The 20,745-nt window shown below is 45.3% G+C and overlaps 2 protein-coding genes and 1 long non-coding RNA gene across 6 annotated transcripts in view; 2 read left to right on the forward strand and 1 right to left on the reverse strand.

The window, feature by feature from the left end:
• The first annotated feature begins 1,004 nt into the window (after nucleotides 1–1,004).
• CFL2 (cofilin 2) lies at nucleotides 1,005–5,586 on the forward strand. Of its 3 annotated transcripts, none has more exons than XM_080979874.1 (4): nucleotides 1,005–1,382; nucleotides 3,989–4,296; nucleotides 4,386–4,462; nucleotides 4,657–5,586. In XM_080979874.1, the coding sequence occupies exons 1-4, from the start codon at nucleotides 1,380–1,382 to the stop codon at nucleotides 4,767–4,769; spliced, it is 501 nt and encodes a 166-aa protein (XP_080836000.1). In that variant the 5' UTR covers nucleotides 1,005–1,379; the 3' UTR covers nucleotides 4,770–5,586. The 3 variants fall into 3 exon arrangements, with proteins under 3 accessions (XP_080836000.1, XP_080836002.1, XP_080836001.1); XM_080979876.1 differs by lacking the exon at nucleotides 1,005–1,382 and adding an exon at nucleotides 1,494–1,634; XM_080979875.1 differs by lacking the exon at nucleotides 1,005–1,382 and adding an exon at nucleotides 1,703–1,999.
• Nucleotides 5,587–6,333: 747 nt separating this feature from the next.
• Nucleotides 6,334–14,529, reverse strand: LOC308462538. The gene is made up of 2 exons (XR_013979201.1): nucleotides 14,398–14,529; nucleotides 6,334–13,068 (listed from the first exon to the last, which is right to left on the reverse strand). It is a non-coding gene; the product is annotated as an uncharacterized lncRNA (long non-coding RNA).
• A 21-nt stretch (nucleotides 14,530–14,550) lies between these two features.
• The window catches only part of SNX6 (sorting nexin 6), a 32,150-nt gene continuing 25,955 nt past the window's right edge, over nucleotides 14,551–20,745 (forward strand). The window contains exons 1-2 of one of the 2 annotated variants that reach the window (XM_080978958.1): nucleotides 14,551–14,630; nucleotides 14,829–14,876. In XM_080978958.1, the coding sequence (XP_080835084.1) occupies nucleotides 14,625–14,630; nucleotides 14,829–14,876 (54 nt within the window). In that variant the 5' untranslated portion in view covers nucleotides 14,551–14,624. Of the gene's footprint in view, nucleotides 14,664–14,828; nucleotides 14,877–20,745 lie in introns of both variants that reach the window. The other variant, XM_080978957.1, reaches the window with a different exon arrangement.

The following is a 20,745-nucleotide window of genomic DNA, read 5'->3' on the forward strand; positions in this document are numbered from 1 at the left end:
GTCACAAGGTGGCCCAAACCCAAGTGCTGGCTGTCCACAGAAGCACTCAGAAGAGCCGGTGCAGTACAGTGTGGTACAGTGGTTAGAGTATCAAACTAAGATGGGAAGCAGGCATGGGTGTAGCCAAGGGGGGCAACTGCCCCCCTAAATCAATAAAAATACTTACCTGAGAGTCTTCCCCCGCAACATAAAGCCTGCCCCCCCCCAACATAAATCCGGGCTACGCCCATGGGAGTAGGGTTCAAATCCTCACTCGGCCATGAAACTTACTGTGTGACCTTGAGCGGGACACTGCCTCTCAGCCCAACCAACCTCAGGGTTGCCGTGGGGATTAATTCGGGGGGGGGGGGGGAAGAACCAGGTACGTCACCTTGAGCTCCCAGCAGAAAACGGCGGGATATCAAGGCAATGAAGTCGAAGGAATACTCAATCGCCTGTTTGCGAAGAGCCGCCGCCTGCGCTTGCTCCCCGGCCCCCTCGCTCCGTCGAGAGCGCGGAGAGGGAGGCAGCTGGTCCTCCTTCCTCACGGCTCCCTCAGCGGCCCGTTGAGCGAGGAGGCCAGGCTGGAGGCAGCTGCGAGAGCGCCCGCTGCTTCCAGGCGGTGCCCCGGTGGGCCGCTCCCTCCCGGGGAGCGCCGGCGGCTGCAGCAGCAGCAGCAGCTTCGCGACCACCTCCGCGGCTCCCCCTCAGTCTGCGGCTTGGCTTGGCCGCGCAGCGGAGGAGGAGGAGGGAGAACCAGCCGAAACGAACCAGCAGCGAGAGAGGGAGGCGAGCGAGCAGCTGAGGCGGCTGGAAAGCGCCGTCCCCGCGCGGCCGCCCTTTGCTCGCCTCCTCTCCGTGGGCTGCGGAGGGGATGTGGGCGAGACTGCGGCAGGTGGCGGCTGCGCTCGCCTTGGGGTCAGCATGGAAGCGGGCGAGGGAGTTGTAGGGCGGCCCGGTGGGGCGGGGCGCAACCCTAGGAGTCGCCCTGTGGCCAGAACAAAGCCGGAGGATGGCGCGGGGAGGGGGAGCCTACTTCTCCTCAGGAAACCCCCCTCCGTCCTTCCTTCCCGTTAGGGAAGTTTCCTCATCGAAAGAGGAGTGGGGGCGTCGTTCACGAGGAGGAGGGAGGTGGGCGGCCCTCCGTCCCCTCCCCGTTTTGTGCTCTGCAGGGCTGGGCCGGGCCTGCAGCACGTGGTGACAGAAGGCGGCGCCCATGTGACCGGCCTTTCCTCCCCCCGCTTTCCCCTCCAGCCCCCCGCCTGTCTCCTCGCCTCAGCCCAGCCTGCGCTTTCCGAGCTGTGCTGCGAGCAGCGTCAACCAGACCCCTCCGCTCCATAGGCAGCAAGCAGTAGGAGCGGCCTCCGCCATCACCGCCGCCGCAACAGGGACCCGGCACCATGGTAAGGGCGGGGCAGCCTGACTCGCTTCAGCGTGGCCCGGCCGGCTTGTGCCAGGCAGGGTGTGGGACTAGGCCCCCCGCGAGGGTGAGAGGGGCTCAGCGGGGCCCGCGGCCTCTGGCGGCCATTTTAGTCTAATTTTAGCCCGGGGAAGGGGGACCGACCCTCTCCCCCCCCCCGCTCCACCGCCGCCCCAACTCGTGGTCGGCGGGCGGCCCGCTTCCCGGGGAGAAGCGCCCGCAAGTTCTTCGCCTTGTGAGTGACGGAGGGGGTTCCCACGCATACGAGTCTCGCACGCTTGGACGGCTGCTTTTTCTCGCTTTGCTTTATTTTCACAAGTCTGCAAGCCCACGCACAGCTCCATGGGCGAGGAAGCAAAATAAAGGGCGGCTGCGCGTCTGGTTCCTTCCTAGGTGTAGCAGCGGCTCTTTGTAAGATGGCAGGGTATATACATGGCCCTCTTCTCGGGTTGTTGCTGAGGACCAAGTAACGGGACAACTTACCTTCACACAGCCTTTCTTTCCCTTCCGTGGAGTCATAGGGACAAGTGTGTCGTGTGCGCGGGTAATGGGGCTTGGTTCCCCCTTTCTTTGGAAAGGGCTCTTTTTTTCTGTGTTATGGTAAGCCCCGTCTATTTCATTGTGGGGGCATGATACGTGTTATGCCCCGCTTGTCATTTGGGAGAAGCTAGAGGTAGCAAATCATTTGTATCTCTATTTATGGAAGGGTAAATGTATGCGGGAGCCCAGACCACGGAGAAAGGTTTGGTTCCTTTTGCTTGGCTCTGAAACGGGAGTGAAAGAGCAGGTTTTGCCGCCTCCTTCATTCTCTGCCTCTTTGTGGGGGCTGATCGTTTCCAATAGTATACATATGACACAGCTAGGATGGTCTCCTTTTCATTTTGGGCTTAAGTGCCTTAGAGTGGAATTCCCCCTTTCTCGTAGTGCGTTGTAAGAATATAGGCTTTCTGCTTCTTCTAGTTGGGATTGTGATGCCAGTGGGGGTGGGTGGAATGACGCATAGTTGGGTTTGCCCCTCTCCATTGTGTCTGAATGTGTCAAGGGGGGTGGGGAAGGAAGCACCAAGCCGAGAGATGGCTGCTTCCTTTGTTGGAGTGCTTTAATCATAATTTGCGGGCAGGGTGCTCTTAACTGGAAAAGCTGGAAGGTGAGTGGCATTTACCATTCATTGTGTTTGGATGGTGTCTGGTTTATGGCAGAAATTCAGTGTTTGTGTAACACATGGGGGCATCTCTCTCTCCTTGTGTTCTTGTTGCAGTGTACCATTAGGAGCTCTGCCCTAGAACTACATTGCTGAGAATCCAGCAGAAGGGCAGGAATGTTCTGGCTGTATTTGGGCAATAGTCATTACATTGGCACTAGATGGCTCAAAAACTGACTGAGGGGGGGGGAGGGAGGTGTGAGAAAAGAAAAAATGGTAAAGGAGCTGTATTGTCTCATCTTTCCATAGAGGTGAACAATATGGTATAAAACATGCTGGTCCATTATCAGTTTTAATTTTTCTTTCTTTTCTCTCTAAATTTTTGAGATATACAACTAAACTAAATGGAGTGTTTTGGACAAGAAATAGTGTTTGAGAACTAGTTGTAAGAAACATTTTTAAAAAATGAAGATTCCTACTTTGTGTTTTAAATAACAAGTCACAAATGATTAAATATTTTCTACCTTCATCTGTCACTGTTCTGCTATATATTTGCAGTTTCTCCTAAACTAATGTGCTGTAAAAAGCTTTAAAATCTTTGCTCTTTTAAGGGGGTTGTTTATCTGAAAACAAGTATAGTTAGTTATTTTTAAGTGTTTAAAAGAAAAACCTTTTGGTTCCTTTCCCATGTTACAGCAGTGTCATGGGAGCTGCTATTCTCTGGGTTTACCCCATGATAACATTTAAATGCCCTCAAATATAGGCGGGAACAGTTGCCTAGGCTTTAAAACAGAATTAGCACTCATTAACTGCAGGCCTATTAACCTACAGCAACACTATAGGATGAAAAGCAGAAACTAAAAAAAATAGCAAAAAAGCTTATGGGTTTCCAGTGTACCCTTACAGAACACCTCTGTCCAGTCAGAATGAGAGAGTCACATTTTTGTAGGGTCGGCTTCTATAAGCCTCAATACTCTTGGGAGGAATTGTACATTCTGTCCTTGATTCTTTCATCATGTAGTAACTTCACTGGAATATTTATAGGGTATTAAATAAAATCTAGGAATTTTAAATACATAATATTAAACCTGACACGATACAAAAGGCATTTCTTCCCTTAGAGGCTTACATCACTGAACAAAACTAGAATAATGACAGAGCTTGATATGAACTACTGCAAATGCTTTTGATTATTTCTGTGCAAAATCCCATGTAGTGTTTGCTTAAGCATGTTTACTCATTAGTAAGCCCCCACTGAATTCAGTGAGAGTTACTCTTGGCTAAATGTGCTCTTAAATGAGTCGAAATTGCTATCTTAACCTAAAACTAGATAATTGTGTTTTGTTGTTGTGTTGTATTAAGGTAATGATGGCTGGCTTTGGACCAAATTGTATGTTTCTAATAGACGATGTTTATTATAGTGGATGCTGTTTTGCTTTGTTTTGTAGGCTTCTGGAGTAACAGTGAATGATGAAGTTATCAAGGTTTTCAATGACATGAAAGTACGAAAATCTTCAACGCCAGAAGAGATTAAAAAACGAAAGAAAGCAGTTCTCTTCTGTTTAAGTGATGACAAAAGACAAATAATTGTAGAAGAAGCAAAGCAGATACTAGTTGGTGACATAGGTGATACAGTGGAGGACCCTTATACATCTTTTGTGAAGCTGTTACCTCTGAATGATTGTCGATATGCTTTGTATGATGCAACATATGAAACAAAGGAATCTAAAAAAGAAGACCTGGTATTTCTATTCTGGTGTGTAAATCAAAGGATTATTATTTAAATAGAATTTTGTTTCCAAAATTCAATGGGTTAAATAACAAGTCTTTACTCCCCGTCTGTAGGGCTCCAGAGAGTGCGCCTTTAAAAAGCAAGATGATCTACGCAAGCTCAAAAGATGCCATTAAAAAGAAATTCACAGGTATGAGCAGAAAATATTCCACATGGCAACTTTGTATTTAGCTACTTCCTCAGAGTGAGTAACAATTCCTCTTGGATAACTACCATGTTTAAGCTGCTATTGATAGTAGGCAGGTATTTGATACTTGAGCAGTAAGGCACTTGTTGCTATGAAAATACTGAACAAATATATCTCTGTTTATTTATCTTTTTCAGGTATTAAACACGAGTGGCAAGTAAATGGGTTGGATGATATTAAAGATCGATCAACACTGGGAGAGAAACTAGGAGGCAATGTGGTAGTTTCACTTGAAGGAAAACCCTTATAAAAGGACAGACAAGTGCCATCTGGAGCTTCCATTTTTGCAGCTCATTCAATTGGAATAGCATTAGTTCCTTTTGCCCCACCTTCCCAGATCCCAAATACCTGAAGGAGACGTCATTATACAGTCTATAACTGGTCACCATTAGACTATTTTTAAACCTGATAGTTTATGTAGAATCCAAGGAATGCCTCACATCATATTCTTAGCCAAAACTGATGTGGGCATTCCTTGCAAATATGTACAGTGAATGTGATAGTTGATGTGGATAGTCTAGCCAAGCAACAAAAGGTTTAAGCTAATTGATTGCCTTTAAAGTATTGTCCAACGGTCAAATGGTAGACTCTATTCAGTATTACTTTACAGTTGCACTTGATCGCAGTTCCATGAGGCTCTTGTGCATTCATACACCTCACCTGCCTTGACAAGCCTTTTTTGTGACATGGCAGCACTCAACACTATGCATTTAAATTAAAGCACTTTTTGTAATATGTTTTATTTCCCCTTTCCCAAGGAATGCCAATTAAGTTTCTGTAATTGTCATCAAACTGTTGTAGTACCCCAGTTTTCATTCCTGTTACATGCATATCTTTATAACTGAAGTAGCTGTTAATGATGCCTTTTTGTTTTTCTGTTGAATGTACACTACTGAACAGGAGTAGGAACTATCTGTTTACCATGCAAGTCTTGCAACACTAATGATGTTTTGTAAAACATCAATCATAATGGCAATTTCTGTATAAAAAGAGCCTTAAATGGAACATTGTTTTTGAGATCAAATATATTAGCCACGTTGCAATAAAACTTGTGGCTTATTACAGAATGTTGCCTTGTTTTCATTGGGAACTACAGAATGAAGTGTATTTTAACATTTTGCAGAGTTTTGTTTCAGCGGTACCTCTCCTAGATACTGAACAGTTGCTCTCAACTTCAGTAATGAATCTTTTTATATTTATTCATGATCCCACTGTAGGAATAATTTGAATAAGGAACTTTCCTCTACAATCTTTACTTTAATAAATTGCCATCATTATGGGAACAACTGGGGCATCAGTCTACAACTAGCTTATATCTGAAACTTAAAAGGGAAACAATGAGGCATGTAATGCACTATTACAGAATATCCTTCACAGTTTTACATGTTAAATATTGCAAGTACCATCTTTTGTTCAGTCACAAGGCAACTCTTGCCAGTTAATTTTTGTGCTAATAGGACTGGAAAGCTTTTGCAGCTACTAAGTCTTGCATCAGGAACATGATTTGGCTAAGAGCCAAACACTGCTCTCCTTATAGAGAATTTGATCTGCTCTGTGCGAGCAGTCCTCCGTTGGCCAGAGCTATTTATGGCAAACACATGCTTTTGTATCTTGTCATCAGTTCTCCACAAATGGCAAAACTGGACATGATTCTACTGGTATGCATAAAGGAACTCTGTTAGGGAGCCAATTGCTGTTGCAGTGTACATACCACTAGGAGGAATGCTTTCATCAAAGGATAGAAATTGAAAATGGTTAGCAGTTTCTTAAAAGAAGGTAGCAGAGAATAGAAATAAGTTTAAACTGATGTAAACTTTTATTTTACTTAAGTCTGGAGGAGAAATAGACAACAGTGAATAGGTTTATAAAACAATGTAATTTGTCAGTGGCTCTGTAGAATGTTACTATTTCAAGCTTTCAGCTGTTTCTGACTTATTGGAAGTGAAATGCATCTCTTTTAGTGTACTGAATTCTATTGTAGAATTCTGACTGGCATGCTGAGTTGCTAGATGTTAACTATTTCTATGCAAAAAAGGAAAGCGAAAATTCTTTTTTACAGATTAAAACATTTGATTGGAAAGTGTCTTCATTTCCCCACATCTCTTAAATATTATGCCTCGTAAAAACCTGGCTGGTATAAAAACTGCTCCATTTTGTTACCTAGAATGCACTGTTTCCCTTCTAGAATTGAGAAAACCCAAATGCTTTGAAATGAATGTTAATAATAATAATAATCTGTACCTGAGCAATGCTCATCTGTGTAAAGCACTATTTTTCAGTTTGTGTAATCCTCTGCTAGTAATGTCATTTGGTGCTTGCAAATTGTGTTGAACAGATGTCTGAGGCTTTAGAACTGAATATTGAAGAGGAGAGTACGTTTACTTTAAAATCGAGCCCAGTTTTGTATTCATTCAAAAGTCTACATGGATTTATGTAAAATGAAAGCTTATTTATATTGACAAAGGACAGAATTCTGCATAACAACTTTGGTCCAAAAAGCATGTTTACAGCTGAGAGTACTGACTGAGATCTGATCAAATCCAGTAAACTATAACTTGCTTTTGGAAATGCTGCTACAAACCTCTTACTGCTCGGACAATAAAACAAATGAGAGACAGCTGGCATGTGTTCCAAATGGGCTGTCAGCTGTTGTTTTCTATCATGCAAAATGACGAAGGCCTCATTGTGACTTAAAAAGGTTGAAGGAAAGCTTCAAAACAGCATCTTGCATGTCTCTCCCATCATAGATGGGACGTTGGGTGTTGGCTTCAGTTACTTAACTTTATTGACAAAGAAATGTTAAAATAAAAGTTTTCATGACAGTGCTAAAAATCTCTGTAGATACTGCATTTTTGTTTTGAAAGTCCTTTTTGATCTTTGAGAATTGAGCAAATTTAGCTTCAATTTTTAAAACATGAACATGCTTTGTATGGGCTGATTCTGAAAGGAGAAAACAAAACTAGGTACAATATAGTATAGAAACTAAGAGCGACTTTAGTAATAACCTTGAATAGCTACTAAGTTGACGTCAGATGCTATTTGTTTATCTGACAAACCTGTCCTAATTTAATCTCTGACAGTCTTCCTTAGGTGAAGGATTTCCATGTTTAGTTACTAAAGCAAAGTTTTGAATAATCTGATAACCTGATCAAAATAATAAACTGCTCAATTTCCAGTTTACAGAAGATTTAAGTTTTTATAGAGACATATTAAAGGATGAATCCCTATTTTGGCCAGCTAATCAAATCTCAGATACCTGAAATGTTTAGGTTCAATAGTATTTTGTGATTATATACAATGTAGCTATTCTACATAGGTGTTAAGAATGGGATAAGTCTACCTTGATTGTAGGGTAAATAGTTAATACACTTTGTAACCTTGAATTTTTTATAAGTAAGATGTGTACGATAGTGAAAGGAGTATAAATTACTGCTGTGATATATTGAATTGTGGACCTGACAGATTTAATAGCCCCAAGCTTAGTGAAATGTCAATATTCATTCTTATTACATGGTGCCTTGTAATGGAACATAAACAAAAATACAAATCACTAACCCAAGGTGGTTAGAGTTTCATTTTGATGGTGGAGGATTTATAGAGAAGGGAGGAAAGCAAGAAAATGAAAAAGGTAAGTATAAGGAATGCCTGTGATGAGAGCTGGCCCACACATATGGCAAGGTAAGACAACCGTCTCAGGTGGCAGGATCCACAGGGGCAGCAGATCCCAATGCAGAACTTAATCTGCCCTTGTAGTTCTCCACTCATCCCTTCTTCCCTTGCAGGAAAGGAAAGCACTACTTAAATTTGCCTCAGGTACCAAAATGTATTGGGCCAGCCCTCCCTGTGAGCTGACTTTTGGTTGAGGGTATGGACAAAATGTTTGTGGAAAATCTCAGAAGCTTGAAAGATGGATGGTAAAAGGTTTTTGGTGCAACAGATTCCATGCTAGGATGTATCTTGCAACACGGGCAGAAAGCAGGGTGGGGCAGTGCCATTGTGAGACATTTTCAAGAGAAGAAAAGGCTAAGGAGTAAATCCTACACAACTCCAGAGCAGAGTCCCTAAGACAGTTGGATGGCATCTTGTACACCTGGAAACTCCTGCAACCCAGTTGGTGCCAAAAGTATTGCTGTGCTTTCCTTTGAACCACATCAGCAAGGCTGGGAGAGGTGGTTGATATGGGAAGCAGTGATGTGGGCCATTAATTAGAGTTGAATCCTGAAAAGCAGGGGTGTCATATGTCCCAAGTTCTCACTTCCAGGAGGTGGGGAGGCAGCCTGTCCCGAATAGGGCTGCACACCCCTTTATGAAGCAGATCCACAGCTTGGGGGTTCTCCAGGATTTAACACAGTCACTGAAGGCTTAGGTGGCCCCAGTGGCTAAACGTGCCTTTTTTTAACACCTTGTATGTCAGCCACAACCCCTTTTGGACAGAAATGACTTGGCTGCTGTACTCCACGTTCTGGCAACTTCCAGACTGGATTATTGCAATGTGCTCTATGTGGGACTGTCCTTGAAGATAACTCAGACTTCAGCTAGTCTAAAATGCAACAGCCCAATTACTGGCTGGGGTTCCACTTAGTTCACATATAAACCTGTTTCAAAGCAGCACCCCTGATTATCATTTCACTTCCAGTCCCAATTCAGGGTGCTCACATTAGTGTTTAAAGCCCTAAACCACTCTGGCCCCAAATATCTGAAAGACTTTCTCCCTCCCCTGCAGACCATATTGGGTGTTAAGACTGGCAGAGGGGGCTCTCTTGGTAGTTCCACAACTAAGAAGATTGGGATGGTGGTGGCCTGGGAGAGGGGATTCTTTCTGGCACATGGGTGAAACTGTTAACTTCACTATATAGTTCTTGGCAAATGCTGAAGATGCACCTCTTTACCCTGCCCAGGAAGCAAGCATTTCACTGTCTGGGATAGTGCTATGTAAAGCCTTTTTGTGCCTGTAAAATAGAGCTGTACAAAGCTATACTTTCATAATGGGAACAGCTGCTGTATTTTTACCATTAGAATACACCTACAGCTTATTTTTAATTATGCTATACAACAGAAACTCAAAGAAAGGACACTTGGATTCCTGTACTCATTTGATTTACATTAGTTTTTTTTCTCTTAAAAGCCGAACATGCTTAAAACTGTAAGGTCTCCTTAGTTTCTAGCAGCTGGACTATTGGAAGGCTTTAAGGTTTGTAATGTCACCCATACAAGGGAAATTCTTTTTGTAATTGGAGCCTATTCATAAATCTTGCCTAAACTGGTAGCAATGTTAAAATTATACCCTTAGCACCATCTATTGACAATGAAGAGGCTTGCAGCTTAATATCTGTACCTAATTCACACTACACTTACGGAAGCTGAATAAAGTACACATTGGTTATTTTTTATGAATTTGCAGAGTGAGCCTTCTATATTAGTTAAAAGTTTATGTTCTTTCAGATGCAACACCTTTTCGCCAGACCTAATAAAAATGTATAAAAACCTTCCCATTCATTTGGTTAGACACAGCTCTCTTGAGAATCCAGGTCATGATGACCCTGGCTACAATCTATTATGCTTACTGTTTGGGAAAGATTCAGCAATGCTGGAGGGGTTGCCAATACAACTGCCAAGTGCTCAGTGTGATAGGTTGTGGGTTGGGTTGGCATGACACAATTGCCACTGTGCTCTTCTTAACAGAATAAGACACAGATTATTCTTTCTGCTAAGGGAAAGGAGCCACAACTTTATTTTGAAGGAAACCTACAGAACTACCTTCCCTTCTCATTTTTATTTGCTTGTTTCTAGCATCTGTCACATTTAAAACTCTCACTTCACAATTTTTCTAGAGACAGGTAAGCTCAAATATTTCTTCCATCAACTACTATTCCTGTTTTCATTTGCTGAGGGGTAATTTTGTTGGGTGCGGGTAAACTTATGTTCCCTTTCTACAGATAATAGCAACCTGAGGGGAAACCAGACAATATACTATTCAAGAGAAACAACGCTTTTTCAAAACCAACCTTTGATATCCTCAAATATCTGAAGGGCTGTCATATGGAAGATGCAGCAAACTATTTTTTCTGCTGCTGACCCAAACTGCTGGATTCAAATTACAAGGAGATTATGACTAAACAGAAGACTTGTGGTAAGAGATGCTAAGAGCTATTTGACAATGGAACAGGCTGCCTTGGAAGGTGGTAGACTCTCCTTTATTGGAGGTTTTTAAACAGAGATTGAAAGGCCATCTGTCAGGGATTCTTTAGTTGTGATTCCTGCATTGCAGCAAGGTTGCACTGGATTACCCTTGGGGCCCCTTTCAGCTCTAAAGTTCTATGATTCTATTATATGCAGACTTGCTAAGTGCTTTATTCTCTGGATAACCCTTTTGTAATCATCTGTTTATGACAGCAAGGAAGGAAATAAAATTGTTTATACAGTCAAGCTCTGAATTACAAGTTCTGAAAGTCTAGGCTGTAGCTGGTAGATGCAACCATAAGCCTTACTACAATACACATAGTCAGGGCTGTGTGTTCTCTCTCGCTCTTGCTCTCTGCAAAATTCTACAGTTTTCAGTAGCAGAAATCGATCAAGCAATCGTGGGGCGGGACAAGAAGCTTTATCAGGCACTGAAATCCTGCCCTTGTAGTATTGTTTTTGTCCACGTTTAAACTCTCAGAACATGTTCTTCATTACTTAGTTGGATACTGGTGGCTAAAATTAAGCCAATAGGAATTATCTTTTGGCCATGTTTTACACTCCAGCTGTTTTTATGTATTTGAGTGTTGCTGGTCGGGTTTTTTATATATATATAAAACTACTGTTACTTCTCTGTGAGCCATTAATCTGAGTGTGAGGTAAACATCTCTAAGTAACCCAGAACACACTGGTAATGTGTCAGTCAAAATTACTTTTGGATAAGTAAATGCTTACAAGAATGCAACTAAACATCTTAATTAAGGAATTGACCTGTAAATATACTTGTTTGGTTTAGGGTTAGGCATGCTCTCTTGTGTCAACTGCGGTCCAGAGTTGCTAAGAGCTGCCCATATGTATAAGAGTGCAGCTCTGAGAAGAAGAAAATATTTGCAGTTTACATTCTCAGATTTTACTTAATATTCCCCCCCCCCAATCCACCAATTATTTATTGAAAGCTGGTTTTAAAAAGCAAACTTAATTAGCACGCTTCCTATGAACTGTGAACATCTGAAATTTGCAAATGTTAGGTCAGCTGCGCGCAATGCAGTGCTCATACTGCTTCTGTGTAAGGACAGAGGATGTGGAGCAGCAGTCTGGGGTGAACCAGTAACTAGGAGACAAGCAAGGCAACAACCACAATACAGCTCAGAAAGACTGTAGTATTCAAGATAGCTCAGTTGATAGAGCATGAGACTCTTAATCTCAGGGTTGTGGGTTTGAGCACCACATGGGGCAAAGAGATTCCAACATTGTAGGGGGTGGAGGAGATGATCCTTGGGGTCCCTTTCAACTCTACAATTCTGTGATTCTGTTGGGAAAAGAGGCTTGAAATATCCCAAGGCAAGCCTGGGTGGAGGCAGTCTGGTTCTTCAATGAAAAGGCTGCTACTTGCAGTTCAGTGGTTCACCACATGGAGTAGCCACTCACAGATTTTAGCAGTTCCTGACATCCTGTTTATCTTCAGGGCACTAACATGGACTTGAAGGACTGAACAATGCTGAAAGAGAGCACTGCAGGCTTTAAATAAGAGCAAGGTAGATGTGTCCCTGCAAGGCTGTTTCTGTGCCTACAGTGTCACTTGAAGTAGGAAAAAAGCAGGAATGGCTGCAAGGTATGTATTTGAACCACTCAAATCAGGTTGAGGTGCAGGACACTCCAGTGACACTCCCATTTCTGGGCCATGCATCTATGAGGCTAGCAATTGTACAACAACAGCACCATTTTATTGCCAGGCTCCTTTGATGCGAATGTGTATTGCAAGTAAGCAATGTGCAGCTGGACTATGGCAGAGTGTGGATCACATGTGTGTTAAAACACAACTGACTTTATCGGAGTCACATATTTGTGTATACAGCCAAAAACCACAGATTTCAACCCAGCTATAAATCTGTAATGTGTTCTATGTTAGACAAGTTTTTGGAAGGCTAACCACAGAGGACACAAAAGGCATTTCTAAAGTCGCTCAATAAGCCATATTAATGATTTACTTACTCAGTCCCTCTCACAAAAGGTTTGTTACCACGATGGCAGGAATGACTGGAGTAAATGGAAATGGATTATATGTTCAGAGCTTTCACATAATATGCATATTTAACATTGCTGAGGAAGATCCTTTGGGGAGGCACACACTTGAGTTTCTAAAGGGCATTAACTTGTTTGAAGACTGAAGGAAGAACCAATTGAGCCAGAGCCAAGAATGGTGATGTCAGTTGATTTAGATGTGGTTTTTTTTGTCTGTTCCTTCCTCTGGCCATCTGCCCTTCAGATGATATATGGCCTATCGATTCTTCAAATGAAGGACTCTCCTCATTTCAGAAGCAAGAATGTAGGTATTCAACCAATTTTTCTGCCTGTCTTGAAAACCAGCCCTAAAAGTGTGAGGCAGGTAAGTAGGCTCAGTCCGTTCCCAGGAGTAGCGTACGTTTCTTCATAACTCTACCCAGTTTTGTGTGTCACAAGATTGGGCCAAAAATCTAGCTGTGCTTTTGGGTTTAATTCTATGGTGTCTGTACACCAGTGGAACAGATTTCCACTTGTACAATGGGACTCTTTCTCCTCCCCTCTGCAGCCCCCTGTGCACCCTCCAAAATCTGCTTTGGAAGGTCAGCCCCCATCCAAGCAGATTTGGGGGAGTGCAGGGGATAGGAGGGGAAGTCCACTGCATGAACAGGTTTGCTTGCACAATGTTGGATTTCAAATGACCTTGAGAAACTGTGAAGCAACACCTGTTTCTTAGACTTCTTTTTTTTTTTGCTTGGCTTCCCACCTCTTCATACAGATCTCAAAGCATGCAGATAGCTGCACAAAGCATCTCTCTTTTTCTTTTAAAAAGACCATATAAACACCGTTGTAATGGTCATAGGAGTAGCATGACCAATACGTATTTTATAACAGAAGCAGTATGGGTTGATATCATCCCTTATCACTTGAGTGGTTCTGACCTGGCTGTAGTCTCTACACCTCTGAAGTCCAGGTAAGAGTTAAATTAACACATCTGCTGTGTTGGGCATAAAGATTTTCAATAATGGAGATGCATCCTTACAGCTGCAATCTTAGATTTGTATATCTCACTGAATTCGAAGAGACATTGAGAGTAAAATGTGCACAGGATTGTAGCCATGGTACTTTATTTGCAAAGTGTTTGCCCTCATAAAACAGTTTGGAAGCGTGGGAATTGGTAGATATTATTATTCCCATTTGACAGAGGAGAACGTCTGCCTGAGAGACAATACCTGAACCTCTCAATGGGTATTTTTACGTTGCAACACGGGGCAGCTGTGCCGAGATGCCTAAACTAAAGCCTTTCTCTGTCAAATGCTGACACATGATGGGGAGCATTTAAACTTGCACTTCCCCACCCGCAGTCCAGGGCAAGACCTGCACCACGCACTTTTCCTGCATAGATCGACCCGTATAGCTGCAAGCTGCCGGAGTGGCGCCTGCGGCCCACAGTCCTACAGAGCACGCGACTCTCAAACTATGACAGTGACCATGGAGTCCAATTCGTTCCCCCCCCTTTCTTTTTCACCGTTCATTTCTGACACAAAACCCAAGGTCCTGAAGTGCAGGGAGCAAACCATGCCCTCCCTACACGGCGTTAAGATTCCTGAGGGAGAAATGACGGCGTGCTTCCTTTTATTGTTCCTGTCCTAAACATACATACTGCGCGAAGCATGGCTTGCTGCCTCCTCACTTACCAAGCCTCACTTACCGCGCGGGCGTTGCTCTCCACACGCCCGTCTCTCGCCCAGAAATAAGACGCTGCCGCGGACACCCACGGCCGACGCCGAGCTCAGCAGAGCCCCCTTGTTCGCCGCCGCCGCCGCCTGTCCCCGCCTTAATCCCGCCCCTCCGGTCTGGGCTGCCTGGCGGGCTAGGCCTGCGCTTGCTGCTGAGGGAACGGAGTTGAGGGCTGGGAGCAGCCATGATGGTAGGTTCCTGCGGAGCTCCCGCCGCCGCCGTGGTGAGCTCTTCTGGCCGGGGGAAGGGGCGGCCGGGGGAGAGCGGCGGGGTCGGAGGCCGGCGGGACTAACCGGTTTCCTTTCTCTCTTTCTCTGTCCGCGGTGGGTGATGCCTCGGTCTCTCTCGCCTTCGCCGCCCGCCTCCGCCCTTTTCTTCTTCGGAGCAGGAAGGCTCGGACGACGGCCCAGATTTCCTTTCCGAGGAGGACCGAGGCGTAAGTGCTGGACGCCCCTGACGGGAGGGGGCTTTCTTCCCTGGTGGGGCTGGGGGGCGGTAGAACAGGTTTCCTTCCGGATGTGTGGGGCTCGCAGCCCCTTTGGGAGTGTGGGGCGGTGGGTGGGGAAGCGAGGGGGGTGAGGCGGCGGTGGCGGCATCATCTCCCGGGAGGCTTCGCCGCCCCCACCCGGTTCTCCTTCTCCTTCTGCCCAGCTTCGGTTCCCTGAAAACTCCGCGCTGTCACGGGTGGTCTGGATGCACCATCATCCTGAGCTGACGCTGGTGACTCTTAACGGAGTTCTCCTCTCGGATTTAAAATATAATAGCGTTATCATTTTATTCATTATTAACGTCGAATCCGCCTTGCGTTCTGATTGAAACTGCCACGGCAGGCAGTTGAGATATTATAAACCACCCCGTTGGTCTAGCTGCAGACACTTTTGCTGTTGCTGCAGCTCCCCTGTTGATTTTATTTTATTTTTTGGTCAGCTTTGCAGAGCGACACACTTTAAACCGGTGGGTGTAGTTTGAACCTCTTGGATTGGTAGGCAGTGTGCCTTTGCTTTTGTTGAGAAATGCAGAAAAAGCTTAAAGCTATTTTTTTTCAAATACTTTTTGACTAGAAAATTATTGTTTATTCTATATCCCCCCCCCCATCTTCTCGCAAATAGCTCCCGGTGGTATCCAGGATTCATCCATTTCCTTGCTCATTTTGTGAATAGGCAGGGAAGCCCCAGGTTGAATTCTCTACTCAGCCATTAAACTCTTTGGTTGACCTTGGGACTTTCACCATCTCTTAGCCCAACCTAAGTCCAACACCCTGGAGTCCATAACATGGTGACTATAAGCAACCTGGTGTCCTTGAGCACTTCCATGCCCCATGCCATTCCCAATTTTTTATATTTATACTTGAGTCATATTTTTTGTTTGGGGGAGAGCCTCATTTGGGGCTTTTTTGTCTGTATCGTACTTGGTCTGGAGTACCGTATTTTTCGCTCTATAAGACGCACTTTTTCCCCTCCAAAAATGAAGGGGAAATGTGTGTGCGTCCTATGGAGCGAATGCAGGCTTTCGCTGAAGCCTGGAGAGCGAGGGGGGTCGGTGCGCACCGACCCCTCTCGCTCTCCAGGCTTCAGGAAGCTATCCGCTAGCCATGGGAAACCCAGCTCTCCCACGGCTAGCGGAGACCTTGCCAGCACCCAGAAGCTTGGGGCGCGCTGAGCTCCGCACGCCCCAAGCTTCGGGATTAGCGCAGTGCTCCGCTAGCCCTGGGAGAGCCGCGCGGCTCTCCCACGGCTAGCGGACTGCTTGCCGGCACCCAGAAGCTTGGGGCGCGCTGAGCTCCGCACGCCCCAAGCTTCGGGATTAGCGCAGCGCTCCGCTAGCCCTGGGAGAGCCGCGGGGCTCTCCCACGGCTAGCGGACTGCTTGCCGGCACCCAGAAGCTTGAGGCGCGCGGAGCTCTGCACGCCTCAAGCTTCGGGATTAGCGCAGCGCTCTGCTAGCCCTGGGAGAGCCGCGCGAAGTCGCGGGGCTCTCCCAGGGCTAGCAGAGACCTTGCCGGCACCCAGAAGCTTGGGGCGCGCGGAGCTCTGCACGCCCCAAGCTTCGGGATTAGCGCAGCGCTCCGCTAGCCATGGGAGAGCCGCCGGGCTCTCCCAGGGCTAGCGGAGACCTTGCCGGCACCCAGAAGCTTGGGGCGCGCTGAGCTCTGCACGCCCCAAGCTTCGGGATTAGCGCAGCGCTCCGCTAGCCATGGGAGAGCTGCGGGGCTCTCCCAGGGCTAGCGGACTGCTTGCCGGCACCCAGAAGCTTGGGGCGCGCTGAGCTCCGCACGCCCCAAGCTTCGGGATTAGCGCAGCGCTCCGCTAGCCCTGGGAGAGCCGCGGGGCTCTCCCAAGGCTAGCGGAGACCTTGCCGGCACCCAGAAGCTTGGGGCGCGCTGAGCTCCGCACGCCCCAAGCTTCGGGATTAGCGCAGCGCTCCGCTAGCCCTGGGAGAGCCGCGCGAAGTCGCGGGGCTCTCCCAGGGCTAGCAGAGACCTTGCCGGCACCCAGAAGCTTGGGGCGCGCTGAGCTCTGCACGCCCCAAGCTTCGGGATTAGCGCAGCGCTCTGCTAGCCCTGGGAGAGCCGCGCGAAGTCGCGGGGCTCTCCCAGGGCTAGCAGAGACCTTGCCGGCACCCAGAAGCTTGGGGCGCGCTGAGCTCTGCACGCCCCAAGCTTCGGGATTAGCGCAGCGCTCCGCTAGCCATGGGAGAGCCGCGGGGCTCTCCCAGGGCTAGCGGAGACCTTGCCGGCACCCAGAAGCTTGGGGCGCGCTGAGCTCCGCACGCCCCAAGCTTCGGGATTAGCGCAGCGCTCCGCTAGCCATGGGAGAGCCGCGGGGCTCTCCCACGGCTAGCGGAGACCTTGCCGGCACCCAGAAGCTTGGGGCGCACTGAGCTCCACACGCCCCAAGCTTCGGGCTTAGCACAGCGCACCTGGGGGGGAAATAAAAATTTTTTTCCTTTATTTCCCCCCCAAAAAACTAGGTGCGTCCTATGGGCCGGTGCGTCCTATGGTGCGAAAAATACGGTATCTGTTGATGTTGGGGGAGGGGCAAGTTCTGAGCATCACCAGTTTTTTCTTACATGAAATGGACATTTGGTGTACCCACAGACCCCAAAAGTTGGAGACTATTCAAACTGGCTTTCAAACAAAAGTAAAAAACCAGTGTCATGTGTCCATTGAGGAAAATATATAAACAATAATAAGTGGTTTAAAATGTTTTAGATAGTCGACCCATGCATTTTTTTTAGCAGGAAATGATCAAAAGAAACTTTTATTGGAGAAGTAAATATTAAAAAGAAATATCAAGCTATGTAACAATAGAAGCCGAAATTTTGATGAGTACAGCAGGACCACTTAAGCTGAAGGATACTATTCTGTCCCATAGCAGTTGACTAGCAAGACATGGGACAGCTATGGTGGGTGATTCTTGATTCTGCCGCTGTTTTCTGTCAGATACAGTTTGGGGAGTCTCATGTTTCTGTTGGTTTAATATTTGTAATCCCAAAAGTGTGTGTAAAAAAAACCCCAAACTTTTAAACTGATCTTAGAAAACTTGCCAGACCATTGCTTACTTTCTTATTAATTTTATCCTTCACTTTATTTGCTTTTAAACTTGGTATACATTTTAAATTAGTTTTCAAATTGTTATTTAGCAAAGTAAACAATAAAAAAATCAATAATATATCCAGCTAAGGGTAGGACATAAAAACCTATACATATTAAATAAAAAAACAATGCTAGCAACCATATTTCTGTAGATGACATGAGGAAAGAAATCTAAAACAAGACTACATGAAATAAAATCCCACCATACTGAATAGAAATGATCAGGATCTTTCTGTCCCTTGAAGAACCGTAACTTATTTGTTAAGAAGGGAATGTATAAGAACTGGAAGAAAGGGGAAATCACAAAGGAGGAGTAAACACAAGTAGTCAACAGTTGCAGGGGGAAAGTCAGGCTGGCTAAAGCTCATAATGAGCTCAGGCTTGCAAGAGAAGTTAAAAATAATAATAAAGGTTTCTTCAGCTATGTCCAAAGTAAGAGGAAGAACAAGTACCGTAAGTGGTAGGTCCTCTGCATGGGGAACACAGAGAAATGCTGTTGGGTGACAGAGAAAAGGTGGAACTGCTCAACTTTGCCTCTGTCTTCACCCAAAAGGCAAGCAAGGAAGGGAGCTGCAGCCCAAGATTGGAAAAGAGGTAGTAAGGGAATACATAGCTACTTTAAATGAATTCAGATCCCCAGGGCCTGATGAGCTGCATCCAAGGGTACTAAAGGAGCTTGCGGATGTAATTTCTGAGCCTTTTTTCTTCGAGAATTCTTGAAGAACAGGTGAGGTCCCTACAGACTGGAGTTGGGCAAAGGTCCCCATTTTCAGGTATCTGAAGAAGTGTGCATGCACACAAAAGCTTATACCCAGAACAAACTTAGTTGGTCTCTAAGGTGCTACTGGACAGTTTTTTTATTTATGTCGACTGTGTCAGACCAACACGGCTACCTACCTGAATCTAGATAATTCAACAGTCGGTCTGTGAGCATTTGGAAAAGGATGCTGTGATTACTTAGACCCAGCATGGGTTTCTCAAAAATGTAATGCCAGACCAATCTCATTTCCTTTTTGGATGAAATTACAAACTTGGTGGATCAGGGAAATCCTGTGGACATAGTGTATCTTGATTTCAGTAGTTCTTTTGATAAAGTCCCTCATGATATTCTCTCGAGGAGGCTGGTAAAATGTGGGTTGAACGAGATAACTGTTAGGAGGATTTGTAGCTGGTTGACTGACCAAACCCAAAGAGTACTTAATGGTTCTTTGTCATCCTGGAAAAAATGACAAGTGGGGTGCCACAGGGTTCTGTCCTGGGCCCGTTGTTCAACGTCTTTATAAAAGATTTGGATGAAGGGATTGAGGCGATGCTCATCAGATTTGCAGATGACACCAAACTAGGAGGTTTCAGAATCAGAATTCAAATGAGCTTGACAGATTGGAGAACTGGGCTCAAGCTGACAAAATGAATTTCAAAAGAGACAAATGTAACATTCTGCACTTGGGCAGGAAGAACCAGATGCACAAATATAGGCTGGGGGACACCTGGCAGTACATGTGAAAAGGATCTAGGGGTCTTGGTGGGCCACAAGCTTAACATGAGTTAACAGTGTGATGCAGCAGCAAAAAAAGCTAATGCTATTCTAGGCTGTGATCATAGAAGTATAGTGTCCAGATCAAGGGAAGTTATAGTATTACTCTATTCTGCCTTAATCAGACCACACTTGGAATACTGTGTCCAATTCTGGGTACCACAGTTTAAGAAGAATGTTGACAAGCTGGAACATGTGCAGAGGAGGGCAACCGAGATTATCAAGGGCCTGGAAACAGCCTATGAGGAGCACTTGAAGGAGCTGGGTATGTTTAGCCTGGAAAAGAGGAAACTGAGGAGATATGATAGCCATCTTCAAATATCTTAAGGGCTGTCACATGGAGGAGGGTGCATGCTTGTTTTCTCCTGCTCTTGAGGGCAGGATTCAAACCAATGGCTTCCGTTGCAAGAAAAGAGATTCCGACTAAACATTAAAAAAAACTTTCTGACAGTAAGAGCTGTTCAGCAGTGGAACAGACTCCCATGAGAGGTGGTGGACTCTCCTTTCTTAGATGTCTTTAAACAGAGGTTGGATGGCCATGTGTCATGGATGCTTTAGCTGAGATTCCTGTATTGCAGGGGGTTGGACTACATGACCCTTGGGGTCCCTTCCAACTCTTAACATTCTATTATTCTAGTCCAACCCCCTGCAGTGCAAGAATGCTTCAGGCTCACACTAACCAGCTTCTGCTCCCACATGTGCCTATGCATTTTAGCATTTTATGATAGCTGCATCCGAAATGATATTTGTGCCATACTCTTATTTAGGATTCATGCATAACTACATCTAGTAAGATTTTTTTTTTACATGTGGATGTGAATGTTTGCAGGATTTAATTTCTGATTCAATAATGTATGTGCCATTGAAAGTTTTAGAGACTTTCTTTCCTAAACTGGTTTGGAATCTGAAAGAACACCCCCCTGTGCAAAATATTCTCCAAAACACTGTCTAGCAATTAATAGACCACAGGGTAGCTTAGTCATAATTTGCGTTACAGTAAATCTATTGGTCTTTAAAGTGTCACAAAACTCATTTTAGTTTGCTACATTCCCTTCATATTTTAGTATATGTTGGGCAGAAAAAGTGTGTGAGGTCTTTTCCAAAACTGTGATATTCTACTGTACATCACCTAGAGACACTATTCATTTCCTTACTCAGCATAGGATTGTGTGTTCAG

The sequence above is a fragment of the Podarcis pityusensis genome (genome assembly GCF_964106645.2).
Source record: "Podarcis pityusensis genome assembly, chromosome: 1".
NCBI lineage: Eukaryota > Metazoa > Chordata > Lepidosauria > Squamata > Lacertidae > Podarcis > Podarcis pityusensis.